The 20,178-nt window shown below is 38.1% G+C and overlaps 5 protein-coding genes across 8 annotated transcripts; 3 read left to right on the top strand and 2 right to left on the bottom strand.

The window, feature by feature from the left end:
• The first annotated feature begins 524 nt into the window (after window positions 1-524).
• LOC148167226 (ionotropic receptor 21a-like) lies at window positions 525-2,262 on the top strand. The gene is made up of 2 exons (XM_088047574.1): window positions 525-1,491; window positions 1,536-2,262. Exons 1-2 carry the CDS (start codon window positions 800-802, stop codon window positions 2,170-2,172), a joined length of 1,329 nt encoding a protein of 442 aa, XP_087903700.1. The 5' UTR covers window positions 525-799; the 3' UTR covers window positions 2,173-2,262.
• Ca-Ma2d (Ca[2+] channel Muscle-specific alpha2/delta subunit) lies at window positions 2,217-6,656 on the bottom strand. The gene is made up of 18 exons (XM_088047573.1): window positions 6,459-6,656; window positions 6,331-6,412; window positions 6,172-6,282; window positions 5,870-6,104; window positions 5,694-5,825; window positions 5,526-5,648; window positions 5,229-5,479; window positions 4,957-5,185; window positions 4,768-4,904; window positions 4,541-4,720; window positions 4,417-4,491; window positions 3,998-4,374; window positions 3,807-3,952; window positions 3,266-3,756; window positions 2,975-3,217; window positions 2,669-2,925; window positions 2,388-2,616; window positions 2,217-2,343 (listed from the first exon to the last, which is right to left on the bottom strand). The coding sequence occupies exons 1-18, from the start codon at window positions 6,545-6,547 to the stop codon at window positions 2,254-2,256; spliced, it is 3,477 nt and encodes a 1,158-aa protein (XP_087903699.1). The 5' UTR covers window positions 6,548-6,656; the 3' UTR covers window positions 2,217-2,253.
• Window positions 6,657-6,976: 320 nt separating this feature from the next.
• On the bottom strand, window positions 6,977-9,797 carry LOC148167224 (palmitoyltransferase ZDHHC15). 4 transcript variants are annotated; one of them, XM_088047949.1, is made up of 9 exons: window positions 9,702-9,797; window positions 9,463-9,628; window positions 9,163-9,411; window positions 8,995-9,116; window positions 8,286-8,630; window positions 8,108-8,237; window positions 7,934-8,060; window positions 7,706-7,786; window positions 6,977-7,166 (listed from the first exon to the last, which is right to left on the bottom strand). In XM_088047949.1, the coding sequence occupies exons 3-9, from the start codon at window positions 9,296-9,298 to the stop codon at window positions 7,067-7,069; spliced, it is 1,041 nt and encodes a 346-aa protein (XP_087904075.1). In that variant the 5' UTR covers window positions 9,299-9,411; window positions 9,463-9,628; window positions 9,702-9,797; the 3' UTR covers window positions 6,977-7,066. The 4 variants fall into 4 exon arrangements, with proteins under 4 accessions (XP_087904075.1, XP_087904079.1, XP_087904077.1 ...); XM_088047951.1 differs by lacking the exon at window positions 6,977-7,166 and adding an exon at window positions 7,282-7,416; XM_088047952.1 differs by lacking the exon at window positions 6,977-7,166 and adding an exon at window positions 7,282-7,413.
• On the top strand, window positions 9,794-16,233 carry Dcr-1 (Endoribonuclease Dcr-1). Its single transcript, XM_088047945.1, has 5 exons — window positions 9,794-11,284; window positions 11,335-12,387; window positions 12,434-12,644; window positions 12,688-13,293; window positions 13,342-16,233. The coding sequence occupies exons 1-5, from the start codon at window positions 10,010-10,012 to the stop codon at window positions 15,585-15,587; spliced, it is 5,391 nt and encodes a 1,796-aa protein (XP_087904071.1). The 5' UTR covers window positions 9,794-10,009; the 3' UTR covers window positions 15,588-16,233.
• Window positions 16,234-17,913: 1,680 nt separating this feature from the next.
• On the top strand, window positions 17,914-19,722 carry LOC148167222 (UDP-N-acetylhexosamine pyrophosphorylase-like protein 1). The gene has a single exon (XM_088047948.1). The coding sequence runs from the start codon at window positions 18,006-18,008 to the stop codon at window positions 19,464-19,466; it is 1,461 nt and encodes a 486-aa protein (XP_087904074.1). The 5' UTR covers window positions 17,914-18,005; the 3' UTR covers window positions 19,467-19,722.
• The last annotated feature ends 456 nt before the right edge of the window (window positions 19,723-20,178 follow it).

Below are 20,178 nucleotides of genomic sequence, written 5' to 3'. Positions count from 1 at the left end.
CTCAAAATAATTTCCGCGACAAAATTTTGGGAAGCGTATAAAGTCTATTTCGGCATTAAAATCTCCAAATCGGCTATGCCAAGGGTTCAATTTTTTTGTAGAAATTGCCCCTCGAGTCTAAAGCCATGGTATCCGTGAGTCTTAAAAGTCAATGACATTTACAAACAGTATCTGGAGAACATCAAGATCATTTCACTAACTGCAATTTTTGGTTGCTGTTATTTTCCATTTGCTAACAAAAAGGAAAAGAACAAAAATCGTGTTTTGAATTTTTAATGTAAAACAGCATTTTATTTTCATAATTATTGGTTTTTTAATTCTTTTGTTTAATTTTATGAATATAATTGTTAATTTCAAAGACGAGAAACAAATGAATTTATTATTTTTCTTAGGGACAACTCACACAAATGATATTTATATTCTAAATGAGATAAATATGACTTTTGTAAAATTTTGTTACACAGTATAAATACCAAAAATTTACAAAATGCAGAAGTTGTTAAAGAAATAACATTTTTTTCGGATCTACAAACCTTGAAATCCTTTAAATACTGTCTAAAACGATCCAATTTTATATATTTTTAGAAATCGAGATGAAAACTACGACGTGCAGTGGGACGGCATCGAAATCCGCTTGGTCAATTTGCTAGCAAAAATGTTTAATTTCACCACAGATTACAGAGAATCTAGAAACTGGCTTTCATTAGGGTGCGTCTCTTCAACGAAATATTTTCTCTAATTAAAATATTTTAGTTCTGCTGAGTCTGTTACCGCTTCAGTTAAAGAGACCAAAGCAAACATGGGAATTGCTGGTCTTTACATCACCGATGAACGAATAAAAGCAATAGACGCATCTTATATGCATTCTCAAGATTGTGCCGCTTTTATTACATTAACGTCGACGGCTCTTCCTAAATATCGCGCAATAATGGGGCCTTTCCATTGGGGGGTTTGGTTGGCGCTTACGATTGTATATTTGATAGCGATTTTTCCTTTGGCTTTTTCCGATAAACACACACTTAGACATATAATCGAGCGTCCAGAAGAAGTCGAAAATATGTTTTGGTACGTGTTTGGAACCTTCACTAACGCCTTCAGTTTCATGAGTAAAAATTCGTGGAGTAAAAGTGATAAATATTCCACGAGATTGCTAATTGGATTTTATTGGATTTTTACGATTATTGTAACAGCTTGTTATACAGGTTCTATTATTGCTTTTGTTACTCTTCCTGTGTATCCAGCTACTGTTGATACACCAGCACAGCTTATAAGTGGTAGATACCAAATTGGAACTCTTAACAAAGGTGGTTGGCAACACTGGTTTGAAAACGCCACAGATTTAACGACTCAGAGGCTACTAAAGAATGTAGATCTGGTTCCGGATGTCAGATCAGGTCTCAAAAATATTACCAAAGCGTTCTTTTGGCCGTACGCCTTTTTGGGCTCCAAATCAGAACTAGATTACATTGTTCGGACAAACTTCAGTACAATGTAAGTCCACCATTATTTTTTCCAAGTTAGCTTTTTTTTTCCAGGAGCAAGCGGTCCTTGCTTCACATCTCTTCTCATTGCTTCGTTCCTTTTGGAGTTGGGATAATTTATAACAAAAATGCTCTCTACAGCAAAATTATGGATACAGGCATCCTAAGAATAGTCCAAAACGGAATAATGATCAAACTCAAAAACGACATTGAATTTGAAATGATTCGACGTGCTACTGGAAAACTCCTAGCGGCTAATTCTTTGGGAAAAAATATACGAAGCTTGTCTACTGAAGATCGAGCTTTAACACTTGATGACACACAAGGAATGTTTCTTCTTTTGGCTATAGGTTTTGTTCTCGGAGGAGCAGCTCTATTGACAGAATGGATGGGCGGATGTTTCCATCTATGCAAAAGAAAACGATCAAATTCTGGAAGTAGCATCCAAAGCAACCACAGATCTTATCAAGCGCCGACACCAAGAGAAAAATTAGATTCTCTTCGATACAATTCTCTAGAAAACCACGAAGAAAGAGAAGAATCGCACAACTGCATCGTTCACCAACCAGACGTCGAGGAAGATATCGAAGAACATATCAGCAGACTTTTTAATTTTGATGAAATTTTTGGAGATATCAACGTCGAAAACGATGAAACCAAAGAAGAATTAGAAGAAAAAAACGACATGTAACCGAAAAAAAAATTTGTAGTTTTGAGGACCGCACAATTCACAAGTTAGATCGAAAAATAATTTATTAACACATTCCAATATTTACAAATATTTACTTAATAAACATACGGTAGCTGCAATAAAGCTGACTTTTATTGTCGACGACTGGCCGCAGATTTTAATCTCGCTTTCCTGGAAAAAAAATTAAAATGAAATTAAAACGCGTTGCTTCGTACCAGAGGATGTTCATTGTAACACCCTGCAAGCCTTCGTCTAGGAAGATTATTCAGATCAAGTTTCTGACAAGAGTAACTCAGGGCGTCGCCATATTCTATTTTTTTAGGGGTAGTGGAATGTTGGTAGCGGGACTTGAGTTCGTCAGCTTTTGCCCTTGGCATTGTGTCATTGATTGCCACAAACAAAAGGTTGCTATGAGGGATTTTCTTCAGATAATACATTCTGAAACTAAAAAACACACAATGCTATCTATTTAAAAAAAAAAAAAAAATCTTCGTACTTAGGACCTGATATTTCTCCCGGGACATCATCCTCGTTGAACAGTTTTTGTTGCAAAACGTAAAGATTTCGATATTTCTCGCAATCGTAAAAGGTATCCTTCTCGTCATCTTTCTTTTTCGGAACAGAATTCGCGTTTGCGATTTCAGCAGCAAAAGTGTAGAACGGAGTTAAAATATTGTGGAGATTAATTTCAAGAGCTAACCATGATAACTTCATTATGCACCAATTAATTAAGAATTTAACATAATCTACTGGCTAAAATTAAGTAAAATTAGTCGTGAAAGTTAACGTGGTGAAACTTTACCGTGAAGAGAATGCTAGCGTCGCTAACTTTGTCATCTTTGAGATCACAAATCGCTTGATAATCGTATATGGTAACTTTTTCAAAAATCGAAAGATTGACCATTGAATTCATAACATCGCCTTCGATTTCTCCGAAAAAGCGTCCGGTGTCGCGGGAGTCTTCCGAAACGATTATATAGCCATCGCTATCAACTATGTAACACGTTAAATTTCCGCCGCAAGTCCCACAATCTACGCATTCATTCTAAAATTATGACGATTATTCTTTTTTCGTTCTGCGCTCGCAACTTACAGAAAGAGTGTTTGTTAAATTCTGGACAATCTCAACAAAATTTTTGTGTGCAAATTGAAAACCCACAACGCATCCAGGAGCTTTAGCACCAGCATCCGTTGGAAAAACCGCATAACTTGCAGTTATCAACAAATCTTCATCCGGTGACCAAGTAAATGGTACCGAATATACAAATGACTCAATATTGTATCGATGTTGAATAACAGCACTTTGATACCACGTTTCATCAATTGCTGTTGAGTGCAGTTCTCCGAACTCTTTATCAGTGTTATTTTCGACTTCTTCTGAAATGTATTCCCAGCGAGTTAAACCACTCATGGTGGCGACAAAACGAAGAGTCGTGTTGTAATGTTTAAACAAATTATCCGTTTCTGTCCAAGAGTCCGCTTGAAACGCGGCGAAGGTGTTTTTCGCGTCAAAAACTAGTCTTTGGACTAAATGTTGGTCACAATAGTAGTCGTTGTCTTCGTGGGTTTTGCGCCCACAGTCAACTAAAGGAGTCAACAAAAGAGATCACAGAAACGTTTTCATAGCTACCAACCCTTTGTCAGCTCCTCCGCGCCGGTACTTTCGTACTGTTTTTCCCAGACGAAATCGTCCTCGTTCACTTTTTTCAAAAAATGTATTATTTCGTCTTCTGGTGTATCAAACTCATGGCCCTCCAGGTAATGGTACTTACAGTAAACCCTAAAATATCATGAAAGTATTTACTTGAATTGGTCTGGTGGGTACCATTTTGGGTGTATCTTCCAATTGGACACAAAGTAGTCTGTTATTTTCACTCCAGGTTTGTGTCTATCGTTTTTTATCTCATCCTCAACTTGAAGGGAAAAATGACCGTAGTCGTGAGGAACAGCAAAACCTAGAGAAAACGGAGTTTGGTTCAAAGGAACGTAATAGAAATCGTAATCATCGGTGGTTACGCGTCGCATTTCGTCATAGTGGTACTTGATTGGAGTTTTCAGGATACTTCCTTCAGAACCGTTGACTATATTATTCCGCAACTCCTCTAACTGTTGCGGAATGACTCTTGGCTCCAAATCTCCAGCGAACTGTTCCACTTCGACCAAATCAATACTGTTGTAGTTCAGTCTTAAGTGCCCTTGAGACTTAGACAGACATTAGACAGAAATATAGAGAATTAGACGTACCATGGGTCGGAAATCCCTGTGCATCAAAACGTAGCCGTTGTTGGTCACTATAAAAGCATACCCATTGACTCCGAGCTAAAACAAATTGGTACTCTCATGGTACTTCGTATCTTATAATTCATACCTTATAAGGCAGTGTTAACTTCTCTATATCATCAATTGGAACGTCTGTTCCAGCAACTCCAAGTAATCTCGCGACTCTGGTGGCATTATTACGATTACTTTTTCGGTCAAACGCTGGTACCGCTGCTGAAGTTAATAGTCGATAGGGAAGATTAATCTGATCGTCTTGTTTGTCGTCATACTAGAATTCTCTCTGTTAAGAACTATCGACAATATAAACAAACTTACAGTCATGTCAACATACGCGTGTGTCCACGAAATAGGATGATCTTCAGCCTGTAGTACCAAAGGTCTCGCAATGACATTGATATACTGTAGTACCGACGTCGTGACTTGTTCTAGCGTCTGTACTTGGGCGTAGTACCCTAAAACCTTCCTTTAACTTGACACATATTAGTGCCGCAGTTAGTTTGTTACCTCGATTAGCACAAGACATCCATCGAAAATCATCGACATTCACCACTTCTTTCCCTATTAAATACGTGAATAGTCGTACCGGAATGTTCCCAATGTCGAAGTGGTTATTTCGCATAACAATATCACTTAGATTTCTTTGTAACCCATCAGTTACCAACATGATTGCTTGGTTGCAAGCTTTGCTTTTGCCTTCTTCGTCGAGGGTATTACAACCACGTTTCTCTCGGTACTGAAAACACACCATAGTGTGGAAATTTCGTGATTTGACTTACCCTTTCTAAAATATCAAACGCCAGTTGGAGAGTTTGAGGCAAATCTGTTTTTCCAGACGGTGAAAAATCAGCGATTGCCTCTTTGAACGCTATTATATTCTCAGGCGTAGCCTGAACTAGAAGCTCTTTAAAACACGGGATTGTATAATTCGTAGTTTCGTTGCTATAGTACAAAATGTTGATATAATCGTTGTTTGAGAAAGTGTCAAGAATTGTATTAACTGTTAAAATAGCGATGTGACGACCCATCCCTGAAAAATAATTCTAATTTTGAGCTGTAGCGTAAACAAAATGTACCATCCATAGAACCAGAGTTGTCTACTATAATTATAACATCTTTCGTGCAGGTGGCGGCTTCGATATACCACGTTCTGACCCGACAATCAAATTCGTCCTTTTCGATTTCGTGCCACTTTTTAGCTACAAACTTATTGTAATCTGTGAGTTTAAAGAAAATTATCAAACCTGGATAATGTCGTAAAATTCCAGAGGCGCTCCCAAAATACTGCCAAGAGAGCCCAGGATCTGAATTGTAATTCTGCACGAAAACTTCATCAAGTTCCTCCGACCATTGAATAGCGAACGCCGGGTCTTTGTCTACGACCACGATTTTAAACCTAAAAACCTCGGAAAAGACTTACGTTTATCGTAGATGTTAATTGGGACATGAACGGAGCTTCTGCTTGTATCAACCGCTAAATTATAGAAGTGAGTGTCGTGATTGACTTCCATTGTCAAGTACATTGTGTCGGTTTCATTTCGATCTTCTGGTAATGGTACATCACTTTGGTTGGAGTACTTGGAGCTATAATATTGAAATTTCGAGTTGTTGTATTCTCGGTTTTCGGCAGCGTTTTCCGCGCGTTCGGAGATACACTAAAAATACACAATTGAAGCGCGGAAAGAAATTGTAAATGTTTTTTGAAGAAACATGAAAATGTACCTTAATGGCGTCACTTTTGCGATCCATCATACTCTCAATGTCATCCCCAACTTCATAAATGAGCTTTTCTAGATCTTTAGTTTCCACTTGGGCATTGAAAAACAGGTAGCTCTAAAAAGACATGTCACTATTCACGATTTTATTGATAATCAACAATACCGCTTCGATTTCTTTGAATTTGGTCGTAACTTCTCCCAATTGCCAAAGGTCGTCTCCAATTTTTTTAGCCCATCTTTGAATTCTACAATTGCGAGATTAATATTAGTAAGTCGGACGACAGTACTTACTGTTCTTCTTGTAATTTGCTACAGTTTGCGGCGGATAGAGTGACTGAGAAAGTCACAAGAAATATAAGAAAGTGCTTTTGCAAAAGCATCGTTTATTTTTCTTCATTAGTAAATGAGACCTACTTTATTATGGTGGGTCTCGAAAATACACTGTTTTATTTTTAGATGGACTAGGTATCCTAGCCCGAACTGATCAAGAAGATCGACCCCCTCCAAAATGTCGAATTTAATCACAGATATTCGATATCCATCAACAACAAAATAATTATCTCTGGGGAGTTTATAACTCTTCCTAGATATTCGATCTGTGTTTTACGAGATGATTTTTATTGTTGATTTGAGGGGCGTCTAGGCCACCAATTATACACCTAACGACGTACGATGTTTATCATTTTTTGTTCTAATTATCTAATCCTAATTCTTAATGATTGTTAATCGTTTTCCGGCTCAACTTTTCAACTGTTGCCCACAAAAAATTTCACTAGTTTTTATGAGAAATGGGTTTAAAAAGGCAACAGTTACGTAACTACTATATATTAATCTAGTTGGAAAAGACAAATACAAAGAAAAGAACAAGCATGGTTTCGGTGTAATCCATGAGAAGCTCATCAAGCGCAATAGTTGGCTTCTTCATCTAAGTTACGATGAAGAAGTCCTTCCCTGTCTTCTTCCATGTGTCGCTGAGGAAAAGTGTGACCGTCGCCTAAACTAAATGGAAACAAAATTACAGTTTACATGTCTAAATAATTAAATCAAGCTGCAGTAACTAGCTGAAAGGATGATGTAAACGAATTCTGGGAGTGAAATTATAAAAAATCAGAACTAAATTATAAAAACGTTTATTGCAAAAAAAACTAACGATTATTAACAACATATAAGCACATTATTCAATAATAGCTAAGTAATTATATGTCCAGGGTTGAGCTTGCTCGTTTCTGAATCAACCTCTCGATTGCTGCTATTTAAAAAAAAATCAGTATTTTGAACATACCCAAACATAAGTAGCTATTACAGAAGCACATGCAGACTACAATTAGTGAAAAAAATGAAAGGTTAGTCGGCCAATTACCAATTTACAATCGTTATTATATTTATAACACAATAAAATGTATAAATTGTATTTAACAAAATTACAAACGATCAGTGAGTTAGTAAGATAATAAAATAATGCGCAAAATCAGGCTTCGCAATTATAACTAACACTGCTGCACTTCAGCTAGAGCATTGCTAAAAATCATACATCTAACCTGTTCTGAGTGTTGTCCATGGACTGATAAGAATTCGCCTGATGTCGAGAGTTTAGAGGAAATTCAATACCGTCACCCAAACTACAAAAATAACGTATCAGAGTCGCAAAAAAAACACCCGTTAACGCCTCAAACAGAACAGGTGCTGGCAGCATTAAACGTTTTTATACTTTAGTAAGAAAAAAAAAAACACAATGTGGGAAAATGTTAGTACAAGCAGCTTCTTACCTAGACAACACTGGGATGAACCAAGTTTTAGGATTATTTCCAAAAACCTCCTGAAAATTTTTATAGCGACCAAGATTAAACCCTCGCTTATCAGGTCCACTCCTGAAAATGGGCGGACGAAACGCTTCTACAAACTCCAATTAAAGAAGATTAACGAAAGAACACTTAACTTACCAAGGGTGGTCCTGTTTTCACTAACCAAATAACAATGGTAACAAAACAGTGACACCAAACTGACTCCAAACATAATGGCAACAAAGAACAGAAACAAAATATGAAATTTACCTGATCCTTCCAAAGTACCCTAAAAACGCAATTATAAGCGAAAATTCTCACAAATCAACCCACTTACTTTCCAAAAATCTATAAAATACGGAAGTGACGTCAATGCCACGTATATGCAGTAAAAAAGAGCGTATCCTAAGAACAAAAGAAAAAATTTGTAATTCGTAAAAGAAACACAATTATTGATCCAAGGGCAATGATGGTCCATTTTTAAAACGCATTCCCCGCAAACGGAACAATGGTGCGTCCTATCAGGTTTGATTATTTTACATTTCTCGCAAAAGCGGGGAAAACCTTGGACGTTTATGTTTGTGTTTGGTAGATGTCTGGAGATGTTCTCCAAGAGCTGGCGTTGTGCTTCTGTGGGCTCTGTATTCATCAACGTGCGGTAGTCGGCTTCGTCTATTTTATACTAAAACAAAAAGTGGATGCCAATCTCATGACTCAAACATCTCAAAAACTGTTATTTAAACCTTATTGTCGGCTTAGGTCGTTATGTTGCTAAATCCATTTTGAATTTTTTTAACCGCGGTAAAAGAATCTTAATTTTTTACATATTTGTCGTCAAATCTGGAATTTGAAAATTTTGGGGAATAAAAATACGTTTCTTAATTTTGTAATAATAACACATAAAAGGATCCACGCTGTACTATTCGGTTATCTTTTTATAAAATTTAAAACGCATTTTGTTCAAAAATTACTTAACTTAAGCCGACGTTATGTGACATGAATAAATTAAAACAGTTTTTCTGTACTTTTATAAAAGGGGCTGTTACCTTTATTGGAACGCGTCCAATTTCAGTGAAAATTGTCTGCCAATATGACCAGCACAACATTAGATAAAATATGTGATAGAATATTAAGTAAACAACCATTTTCGCGGTGGAGTTAACAGTCTCTGCAATTGATTGATTAGACCTTAATAAAAATGAGTCAGTCGTTACCTAAGCATAGTTGGATAACGTAAGCATAATAAGACCAGGCTATAATGAGTACTATAAAGAAAACAGGTATCCACTTAACAGCTCTTATGCACCAAAAGCATGGTCCCTGGTTATTAATTGCAGCAGGACCTGCCATTTTTACGTTCCTATTTTGATTATTTATACGCTACGAGATGAGGCATTACGAAGGCGAGATCTAGAGCACACGTCCACTTTCAGGCATCACAAAGGGGCGGGGTGCAACTTAACCTAGAAAAAAGAAAACAATCAGAGTGCCCCTATGGTCACCTAAACACGTACAAATCATCACAAAATAATTTCTTTCACATCTTTTAATTTTAAAAGAAGTCTAAATGGTCATCGACACCAAACACAGGCATGCACACATCCACAGTTCTGTCGAAAACCATAGGTCAAAACGTCAAAACATAAGCAATTACACTAGGCCTACGAACGCAGACAATCACTACAAACAGTTTTTCATAAAAATCACATTATGGGAACAAATTCCATTAATTGTTATTAAAGTCTGTTATTACCATCGTGTTTTTCTATGCTATCACTACAAATATACGTCGATTCTAAATTACCCAGATAAAAAAATAGTAGTTCCGGTGACGATAACAGTAGATACAATGTTTGTTGTTCTGTCAACTGTCAGAATTGTCCAGTCTGCACGGCGCTGGTTGTTTTACAAAATAACATTCTTGTACCGATATTACGGGGACTTAGTGATTAAAAATGGGTGTATTTCAACTAAACAATTATCTTCGTATTAACTGAAGTAGTCATGACCTCAACGAACATGTACAGATTTCTCTAACCGCACGAAAAACCCTCATCATCCATGGCTTGTTATTTAAATGAAAATGTTTATACAAACACCTTTACTCCCAGAGAATACCAAGTGGAGCTATTGGATAGCTCCAAGAAGCGAAATACAATCGTCTGTTCAAGTACAAGTTCGGCCAAAGCGTTCATAACCATAAAACTCCTTCAAGAATTTTCCTACAATATGAGACATCCCACCGGCGGTAAACAGGCACTGTTTGTTTTAGACGTTCAGAATGTCCCAATAATGACTTCGCACGTCAAGCTTTTAACTGATTTGAGCGTCGCTAGTGTGAATAAAGAAGATATGCAGTCAAATTCCTTACAAACTGCGAATGTCATTGTAACTACTGCAGAAACATGTGTCTTACTATGTAAGAAGAACCTTATTACTTTAAGTAATTATAATCTTGTGGTTATTGACTGTTTGTATGGAGGCCAACAGTCATTAGTTAGGGAAATTATGGCAAGATACCATGCAATTAAAGGTTCTAAACCGAGAATTCTGGGTTTAACTGCTGGACTTTTGGGTTCTGAGATGCAACCTGACCGTTTAGAGGCCGAACTTGAACGCTTGGAAAAATTACTGAGTTCTACAGTTGATACTTCTAGTGAAATCCTCACTTTAATACGCTTATCTTGTCGTCCGCGTGAACGTATAATCGAGTGTCCCAAACACATTCCAAGTTCTTTACAAGAAAAGATTAGAACCATCATCAACGCATGCAAAGAGTTTTTATACGACCACCGGTACGATCCTAGTGAAATTTACGACGACGATCTTCTCGAGGAGTTGAAACAAGTCCCAGACCCCAAAGAGCAACCACTTTTACTTTTCGACGATTTTTTAGAAATACTAGATGATTTAGGACCTTGGTCTGCAGATAGAGCCGCCTACAGTATGCTTATCAAAATAGAAAAACTTAAAGTAAAAGTTCCGTATGAGAGGCACTACCTTCTTCTTTGTGTAGCATCTTCAGTTTTGATCTCAATCAGAGCGGAGTGCGAGACTGAATTCCAAGACCTTACAGACAAAGAAAAGGTTCTCCAGTACTCAACTCCCAAAGTACTGAGATTCCTTGAAGTTCTCAAACAGTTTAAACCAATGGGAGATAAACCGGAAGTTCCTGACAAACCTTCCGACGTAAAAGACGTCAAGAAAGGGAAAGGAAAGAACTTCAAGGGACCGAGAAGACCATATATTGCACGCTCACAGAATGAAGACATGCTGTGTGCGCTGGTTTTCGTCAAGAACCGGTATAAGGCAGAGGCGCTATTTGCTCTTCTGTGTGTAAGTAACAAGGCTCTCACCGAAGACTTTCTTTAATTCCGTTTTTTTAGGTAATGTCGAAGAACGATGATGAATACTGGTGGGTGGCCGTGTCTTTTTCTGTGAATAAAATCGCTGACCCAGTGCGAGAACCTCGAGAAGCGGAATCGGAGCACAAACGCCAAGAAGAAGTTCTACGGAAATATCGAAGTCACGAATGCAATATAATGATAGCAACGTCAGCTCTAGAACAAGGCTGTGATCTTCCTAAATGTAATTTAGTGATTCGTTTTGATTTACCTCAGTCGTTTCATAGCTATATCCATAGTAAAGCTCGGGCTCGCGCTAACGAAGCCCATTTTCTTTTATTAGCTAACGAAGATGAAGTTAGTAAATTTGTAGATAAATTGGCCGAGTACAATCAAGTTGAGAATACTTTATTAAAACGGTGCTACAGTTTAGAACCAAGCAAAGAAGAAGAGTTACTAGCGGATGTGATTTCTTCTGAATGTAAAGCATATCAGCCTTCCCTGGAACCAGGCTCAAATTCGGTTTGTTTGTCAAACGCCATAACCCTCGTGAATAGATACTGCGCGAAGTTACCAAGCGACACCTTCACGCGTTTAACCCCCATTTGGCACGAAGAAAGAGCAGAAGATGGCTACATTTGCTCGGTGCGACTTCCTATAAACTCGCCGGTTAAAAAACTGATAACAAGCCCACCAATGGTTAACACGCTTTTAGCCAGAAGAGCTGCAGCGTTTATGATTTGCCAGCATTTACACAAAACCGGTGAATTAGATGACAATCTACAACCCATCGGAAAAGAAAACTTCAGAGCGAATGAAGAAGACTGGAACAATGCGGGGTTAGAAGAATCGGATGAAGAAAACTTGGATCCACGCCCTGGGACTACCAAAAGAAGACAGTATTATTATAAGAAAGTCGCAGATGCACTGCTTCATTGTCACCCTATTGTAGAAACACAAACGTATTTTTACAAGATTGTGATGAAGTTGACGTGTCCATTGCCAGAGGAGCAAAACACGAGAGGGCGGAAGATTTATCCTCCTGAAGACTCGCCGCAGGGCTTCGGAATACTTACCTCAAAAGAAATACCAAAGGTACTTAAGTTATTTGATGGTACTCATAACTTACTGTCTATTTTAGATAAGTGCCTTCCCAATTTTCACAAGGTCTGGTGAAGTCAGTGTAGACTTGCAGTTGTGTTCACAAATAATCGTTACACAGAATCAGATAATTAAAATTAGGGAATTTTTAAATTACACGTTTACGAGTGTTCTACGGTTGCAAAAGTACTTAACGCTCTTCAATCCCGACGCTTCTACAAACCCCTACTTAATTGTGCCAACGGTTAATGGTAAGACACTCTAAAAATCGTAGAAATTCTATTTCTCTTGCAGATTCAAGCGGTGCTACCTTCGTAGACTGGGCCTTCATCGACCTGATCTACGAAAACCTCAACGTTCTTCCCGAAATAGTCAGTGAAAAAGTGCGAAAGTCTTACGAATTTGAGCCAGAAAAATACAAAGACGCTGTAGTGATGCCTTGGTACCGCAATCAAGACCAACCCCAATACTTTTACGTTGCTGAAATCTGTTCAAACTTAAATCCATCGTCAGATTTTCCTGGATCCGACTACGCCACATTCGAAGAGTATTATCTACGAAAATATAATATTCAGATCCAAAACAAAGAGCAACACCTCCTGGATGTCGATCATACTTCGGCCAGACTGAATTTTCTCACGCCGAGATATGTCAATCGCAAAGGAGTTGCTTTGCCGACAAGTAGTGAAGCCACGAAACGTGCCAAAAGAGAAAAATTGGAACAGAAACAAATTCTGGTTCCTGAGCTGTGTGCCATTCATCCATTCACTGCTTCTTTGTGGCGCAAAGCGGTGTGTTTACCCTGCATCCTCTACCGCATCAATGCTCTTCTTCTAGCGGATCAAATCAGAAGAACAGTCGCGATAGAGTTGAATTTGGGCAAACTGAATTTAGATCCAGGTACAATAAACCGAATCCTGACCATCATCCTAACACTATTCGTTGTAGATTTCCTGTGGCAACCTCTAAACTTCGGCTGGTCCTTGGCCGACGTCCTGAAGAAATCCAAAGAAGAAGAGAAAAAGAAGCAGGAAAAGACAGAACCCGTGCGCGAAGACCCCAAAGACGACGAAATCGAAGAGATTGATAACGAAGAATCTGGAGATAGTGACGCAGGAGGCGATATGATCGAAATCGGGACGTGGTCAAACGACATGGCTCAACTCGATGGTAATTCGAATTTTCCCGTCGTGCGATACGCGTCTCCAACAAGTTGGCTCGATCTTCAAAACACTTACGACGATTCTTCGTTCTCTGATTCGGAGTATTCAAGGGATGATTCAGAGTCGGAATGGGGAGGTCTCCGAATTGAATTCACTGGAGACAACGTTGCTGAAGCTCTGGACGATGATAGTAAAAAAGATGACGATTTTGAACTTGTTGACTACTCCAACGTCTGGAAGGTTGAGGATGATAGCGAGCTGACTCAGGCACTGCGGAAGGAATTCCAATACGCGTGTTTAGAGAACAAAGAACACATTCTATCGTCAGGGATTTTGGTGTCGAAGACGGAAGTTTTCCAGAAAAATTCGGAGTGTGAAGCGAGTGTTAACCAGAAAGTTGAGCTTCCAAACGGGTACATTGTTGATTTTGAAAAGTTGTTTATATCTGAAGAAGAGAAGAAACTACTGGAGATTGAGCTCCCACTGGCTACTAGCAGCAACGAGTATGATATATCTGGAAATATGAGCTTTAGATTCGACGAGCAACCCAATTTAGACCGACATCCAGGTCCTAGTCCAAACGTGCTTCTACAAGCTCTAACCATGTCGAATGCTAATGACGGTATCAACCTTGAAAGACTCGAAACCATAGGCGATTCGTTCTTGAAATACGCCATCACGAATTACCTGTACTCTAAATACGAGAACGTCCACGAGGGTAAACTTAGTCATTTACGATCCAAGCAAGTCAGCAATCTTAACTTATACAGACTTGGCAGAAGAAAGGGTTTGGGCGAGTACATGATCGCTACGAAGTTTGATCCTCATGACAACTGGTTACCTCCATGTTTCTACGTCCCGAAGGAACTAGAAGAAGCTTTAATCGATGCGCAGTTTCCGGCAAACTGTTGGACGGTAGCGGATATGGCTGCTACAAGAGATATGACGCTGGATGCTATCTGTTCTATGGTTCGGGAACGCGGCGAAGCGTTGTCTTTGAACAATATTATTCCATACAACCTAGTCACACAACACAGTATTCCTGATAAGAGCATCGCGGACTGTGTGGAGGCTCTAATCGGGGCCTATCTGATTGAATGTGGGCCTCGCGGAGCTCTGCTTTTCATGGCATGGTTGGGTATTAAGGTTCTTCCACAATTAGAAGATGGTACTTATGGAGAGATCGCCTTACCGAAGTCCCCTCTGTCTAACCATAAAATTTACCCTCAAGAAGACTTGGATTTGCTCTTAGATGGTTACGAGGTGTTCGAACGACACATTGGGTACAAATTTCGCGACAGGTCTTACCTGTTACAAGCTTTAACACATGCTTCGTTCTCGCCTAATACTTTGACTGATTGTTATCAAAGACTGGAATTTCTCGGGGACGCAGTTCTGGATTATTTGATTACCAGACATTTATATGAGGATATTAGGATGCACTCGCCGGGAGCTTTAACTGATTTGAGATCAGCGTTAGTTAACAACACAATCTTCGCATCGTTGGCTGTGAGAAACGGTTTCCATCGATACTTTCGAAACTTGTCACCAAGTCTAAACGAAGTCGTAGAGAAGTTTGTCAGGTTACAAGAAGATAGCGGACACACTCTCGTTGATGAGCTTTATCTAGTTGTAGAAACTGAAGAAGTCGAGGATGTTGAGGTACCTAAAGCTCTAGGAGACGTTTTCGAATCTGTAGCAGGCGCTATCTTTTTAGATTCGGGAATGTCCTTAGATGCTGTTTGGAAAGTGTATTATAACATGATGAAAACAGAAATCGAGCAGTTTAGTAATAAAGTGCCAAAATCTCCCATTCGGGAGCTTTTAGAGCTAGAGCCGGAAACTGCCAAGTTCAGTAAGCCGGAAAAGCTCGCCGACGGGAGACGCGTCCGTGTAACCGTTGAGGTTTTCGGAAAAGGTGTTTTCAAAGGAATTGGTAGAAACTACCGTATCGCCAAATGCACTGCTGCTAAATGTGCGCTCAAAAACCTGAAAAAACGAGGCTTGATCAAAAAACTTGATGAGACATAAAGTGCCATTACTTTGTCGCGAAAACGCTACTAAAATAATTTTCTTCATATAACCATTAACACCAGCCATTTTGTGTTGTCAGACACGCGAAGGGCACTAGTTGGTAGTCACTCTTAATGGTTTAGCATTACGAGTCTAAAATTTAGCTATCTAGGCAAGTGTTATAATTATAACCCAAAAGACCGACCGTGTCAAGTCTGCACTAGGTTAATAAATAAGCTCATAATAATCAAACTCGTTGTTCAGAATTCGCAAATCTTTACGTTCCATTCGTTTCTTTCTTTTGGTTACGAGACACCGAACAGATCGTACGTCTAACATGGGCCTTAAAGATTCCCAATAATCTGTGATTTTAGCACTACTTCTACGAAACGTCGCAATGGCAGCTGCTATTTATTTACTTTCATTTCGATGTGTTACTTTTGTGGAATTCATCACTGCAACAGTGTGCATTATCATTTTAATTTCTAAGATTTGTTCAAAAATGTGATATACTGCTCGTGATAGAAGTGAAAATTTAACTATTATTACAAATATCTTATTTCAGTTATATGTAGATAATTATTTTTAACGTACTTTTTGAGTACTTGTAATTTTCGTTCATTTTATAAAAAATGTGTTTAATGTAATAAAAAAGTCTTCTTAATCTGTTTGTTTCGTCTTTCACCTATGACTAGAGTACTACCTAGCTTTAGCAATGACGTGATTTCCTCTAAGATAAGATTTGTCTAAAAATATGATTTCAACAAAGCAGATTATTGTCGTCATCCGTTCGAGGTAAAAAATTTTTATAAAAAATGTTCCATAAACATTGCAAGAGTGTAAAAATACCAGCACAATACTGATTAGTCAAGGTGGTACTATTGTCGTACTACCGAGAAATAATAAAAATGCATTTAATTGATTGATAACTTTATTTGATCTATAAACTATATAAAAAACATAAATAAGAATGGAGCCTTGGAGCAACCTTTTTGCTTTTGATTATGCAGTGAGTGGGACTTAATCCATTGCACAAAATTATTTCGAGTGTTAATTTTATAATGAACCAACCGGAAGTTAAACAAGGTCAATGTTCAACTAATAACTTTTATAACGACATATCACAAAATTTATTGATTTGATAATCGATACCAATTTTACGGTGTTCGCTCCGAATAGTGAATTTGGTACAAGCGTTTTGATCTAATAACTTTATAAATTTAATTAGCAATTTCATAATTCACTTCTTTGAAACAATTATGTACTTTCATGATTAATAAATTTTCCAATAGAATATTCTACGAAGCCACTTTTAGATATCGTTGGTATCTTTCAATTAGGGCAAACACAAAGGTTGCATTGATTTAATTCCTCTAACTTGTCAACGTGAGAGTGCTGTTATCGTATTGCAAATATTTTTAAGATTCAGTCATTCAAAAATTCGAAATTCAATATTTTGATTATATCGCCACTGCACTCATTGATTTATTAAAAGATCGATAACTGTAATCAGCAATGTCCCTCAACTTATTTTTTTATTGTCTTCAAGTACCGCTACTGGAATGTTCTCACATTTTGGAAATTTGAGTAGCAAGTTTATCCTTAGAAAATGTGTAATCAATATCACTTACAAGATAAATGAAATATGCGTTTCTGCGTTGCTTTTGTGCAGGGAATTATATAATGGTTGCTAGGCTGCATTTTGTGTAGCTTCACCTTTAAAATATTAAGCAAAGATAACGAAATCCACGAAATTTCGTAACGAAATTAGCATGAGAATCTTTCCTGCGCAATGATTTTTAATAATTGGAACGGCCAGATAATTTTCGGCGAAAATGAGATTGTTTATGTAATGTATTTCCTAATCGACCGCGAAATTGAGAAACTTGCGCGTATAACAATGAAATGCATTTTTCTTTTTCGAAAAAACGGAATTTTCCAACCCGAAATCGAGGAAGGCGTTGAACATCTCAAGGTCATCCATGTTGGAAAGGTAAAACAAGTTTAATACCGTTATTTTAATGTCAGTAGGAGACCTTACGTTTACAATTTCTAATTTAAACTTTCACTTTATTTGTCTGATATGTTAGCAGCGTTAAGCCTTTCCACATTCTTGCATACTCTGATTTTATTAATTGAGTAAACAGTTCGGATAAAGTCTGCACCGAAACTGGGGTGCAATATTTTGAAAAAATTGTTGGGGTGGGTCGCGCGAAACTTGTAATTCCACATTTTTTGACTTGTTTTGGTGAGAGTGGTTTACGTGAGTTTGTACACAATTGTAAAAATCTAAGTCTTGTTATCTTGATCGTTGATAATTTCTCAATAAAACAACCATTCCGTCCGTGCGAAAGCGAGAGTAATATTCAGTGCGGCAGTGAGTGTCGAAGAACGCGTCAAGGCAACTAATGTTTCCTGACATTCTATAATTTTGAAATGAACAGTTCCAAATCGCACACCGACAAAATGCAATCAATTGAAGTGATCCGGGAAAAATTAGCGCGGCAGAATCAAGAACATGTGTTACGTTTCTGGAACGATCTAAATGAAGAAGAACAACACAAGTTTCTGGTGCAATTAAACACCATCGACATCGAGAAGATCAATGAGTTATTTGACCGCGCGGATCGTTACATCGGGCAGTTGGAGAAAACTTTTTTGGATGATAAAATGAAGCCAATTCCACCGTCCCGACATCAATCCGAAGAAAGGACTTCGAAGAAACTACTAGGAGAGTACCAGGACATCGGGCTGGAGCTCATAGGAAAAGGGTCCGTAGCAGTTGTGCTTATGGCTGGAGGTCAAGGGACCCGTTTAGGAGTCGATTATCCCAAAGGAATGTACTCAGTGGGACTCCCAAGCGGCAAAACTCTTTTCCAAATCCAAGCGGAAAGAATCCGAAGACTGCAAGTCTTGGCCGAAGAAAGAACAGGCACTCATGGGAACATTCCTTGGTATATAATGACAAGCGGTCCTACGGATAAACAAACCGCGAAATTTTTGGAGAAGAACGACTATTTTGGTCTAAACCCAAACAACGTTGTTTTGTTCAAACAAGGTCTTCTTCCTTGCTTTGACTTCGATGGGAAGATCCTCTTGGATGGTAAAGCCTCAGTTGCCCTTTCTCCTGACGGCAATGGTGGTATTTACCGCGCTTTAGCCTCCAACGGAATTTTAGATGACATGAAGAAAAGAGGCGTCAAATACGTTCACGTTCATAGTGTCGACAACATCCTAACAAAAGTAGCAGATCCGGTCTTCCTCGGTTATTGTCACTTAAGAGAGGCTGAATGCAGTGCTAAAGTGGTAAAAAAAGACAGCCCATCTGAAGCCGTGGGCGTCGTTTGTCTCGTCGATGGTCGCTACCGCGTCGTCGAATACAGCGAAATCACAGAACAAACCGCAGCATTAACAAACAACAAAGGAGATCTCGTCTTCAACGCCGGCAACATTTGTAACCACGTCTTCACTCTGAACTTCTTAGAAGAAGTTGCGTACAAACACGAACAACACTTGAAACTTCATGTTGCGAAAAAGAAAATCCCTCATGTTAATGAAGACGGGGTTTTTGTTAAACCAACAAAACCTTGTGGTGTCAAAATCGAAAAATTCGTCTTCGACGTTTTTGAGTTCTCCAAAGAATTTGTAACGTGGGAAGTACCGAGAGAGAAGGAATTCAGTGCGATGAAAAACGCTGATAGCCAGAAAAAAGACTGCCCTTCGACTGCCAGAAGCGACTTATTAGCTCTTCATAAAAGTTACATCGAAGCAGCTGGCGGCGTTGTCAAAAATGTTACTGTTGAAATTTCACCGCTTTTATCGTACGCTGGTGAAAATTTAGCGTGCGTGAGAGGAAAAGTCTACACTACAGAAACTGTCCTCCAAGAAGAAATGTGATCAAATCAAAGTTCCTTGTGTAATCATTTATCATTCCGCAATAACTTTTTTAATTTATATCTATTTTGATAACGTATACTTAGGACATAGATATTATTGTCTACACTGATAAGAAATTCTATTCTGATGAAGTGTTGATATCCAACCGTCTTTCTTTTTATTTAGTTTTATTTATAAGTTATATTGTTTTTAAATGGGTGTTCGGTGAAACGAATTGTAAACATTCAAATATTTTTTTAATAAACAAGTGGTACTATATTGCATTTTATTTTCGACCAAGAATTCGCGAGGTGTCCGAAAGGTCAAGGACTACGCAAAGGTGTGTCTAGAACTCTGAAAATTATGTATTCAGGAATTGTACGCGATACATCCCCACAAACGTCGCTCAAAACTAACTAAAATTTATTCAAAACTTCCCAAAAGGATTTTAAGATTAAAACGTCAGGATGTTTAAGTAGAACGCTTTATTTATTTATGATAGGTTGTCGTCTTACAAACATAAATATTGTTTACTTTGGTTTTGAATCATAAAGATGTGGATTATATTTTATATAGGTCTAGATAGATGAAGATAGGCAGCTCGTTTTAAAATCAACGTCTCAATGTGGACAACCAACATTACAAAATATAATGAAACTATTTTCACAATTCCTCAGTTTGTTGTAAATGATCTCGTAAACACTGAAGGAAATTGTGTAAGAAATATTGCATT

The sequence above is a fragment of the Gnatocerus cornutus genome, chromosome 10 (genome assembly GCF_029298725.1).
Source record: "Gnatocerus cornutus isolate USDA-ARS CGAHR chromosome 10, icGnaCorn1.1, whole genome shotgun sequence".
Classification (NCBI taxonomy): Eukaryota; Metazoa; Arthropoda; class Insecta; order Coleoptera; family Tenebrionidae; genus Gnatocerus; species Gnatocerus cornutus.
This window is presented reverse-complemented; position numbering and strand designations above follow the sequence as displayed.

Excerpts from the sequence above, each read along its gene's own strand:
- Ca-Ma2d (XM_088047573.1), bottom strand. The coding sequence starts at position 6,547 with ATGCTTTTGCAAAAGCACTTTCTTATATTTCTTGTGACTTTCTCAGTC. Across the intron at positions 6,105-6,171 it reads GCAAAAGTGACGCCATTAAG|TGTATCTCCGAACGCGCGGA; the intron begins GTACATTTTCAT and ends GTGTATTTTTAG. Across the intron at positions 5,826-5,869 it reads AATTAACATCTACGATAAAC|ACAAAGACCCGGCGTTCGCT; the intron begins GTAAGTCTTTTC and ends TCGTGGTCGTAG.
- Dcr-1 (XM_088047945.1), top strand. The coding sequence starts at position 10,010 with ATGGCTTGTTATTTAAATGAAAATGTTTATACAAACACCTTTACTCCC. Across the intron at positions 11,285-11,334 it reads CGCTATTTGCTCTTCTGTGT|GTAATGTCGAAGAACGATGA; the intron begins GTAAGTAACAAG and ends CCGTTTTTTTAG. Across the intron at positions 13,294-13,341 it reads CAAACTGAATTTAGATCCAG|ATTTCCTGTGGCAACCTCTA; the intron begins GTACAATAAACC and ends TATTCGTTGTAG.
- LOC148167226 (XM_088047574.1), top strand. The coding sequence starts at position 800 with ATGGGAATTGCTGGTCTTTACATCACCGATGAACGAATAAAAGCAATA. Across the intron at positions 1,492-1,535 it reads CGGACAAACTTCAGTACAAT|GAGCAAGCGGTCCTTGCTTC; the intron begins GTAAGTCCACCA and ends TTTTTTTTCCAG.
- LOC148167224 (XM_088047949.1), bottom strand. The coding sequence starts at position 9,298 with ATGGCAGGTCCTGCTGCAATTAATAACCAGGGACCATGCTTTTGGTGC. Across the intron at positions 7,787-7,933 it reads TTCATCCCAGTGTTGTCTAG|TTTGGGTGACGGTATTGAAT; the intron begins GTAAGAAGCTGC and ends TTATTTTTGTAG. Across the intron at positions 7,167-7,705 it reads ATGGACAACACTCAGAACAG|TTTAGGCGACGGTCACACTT; the intron begins GTTAGATGTATG and ends GTTTCCATTTAG.
- LOC148167222 (XM_088047948.1), top strand. The coding sequence starts at position 18,006 with ATGAACAGTTCCAAATCGCACACCGACAAAATGCAATCAATTGAAGTG.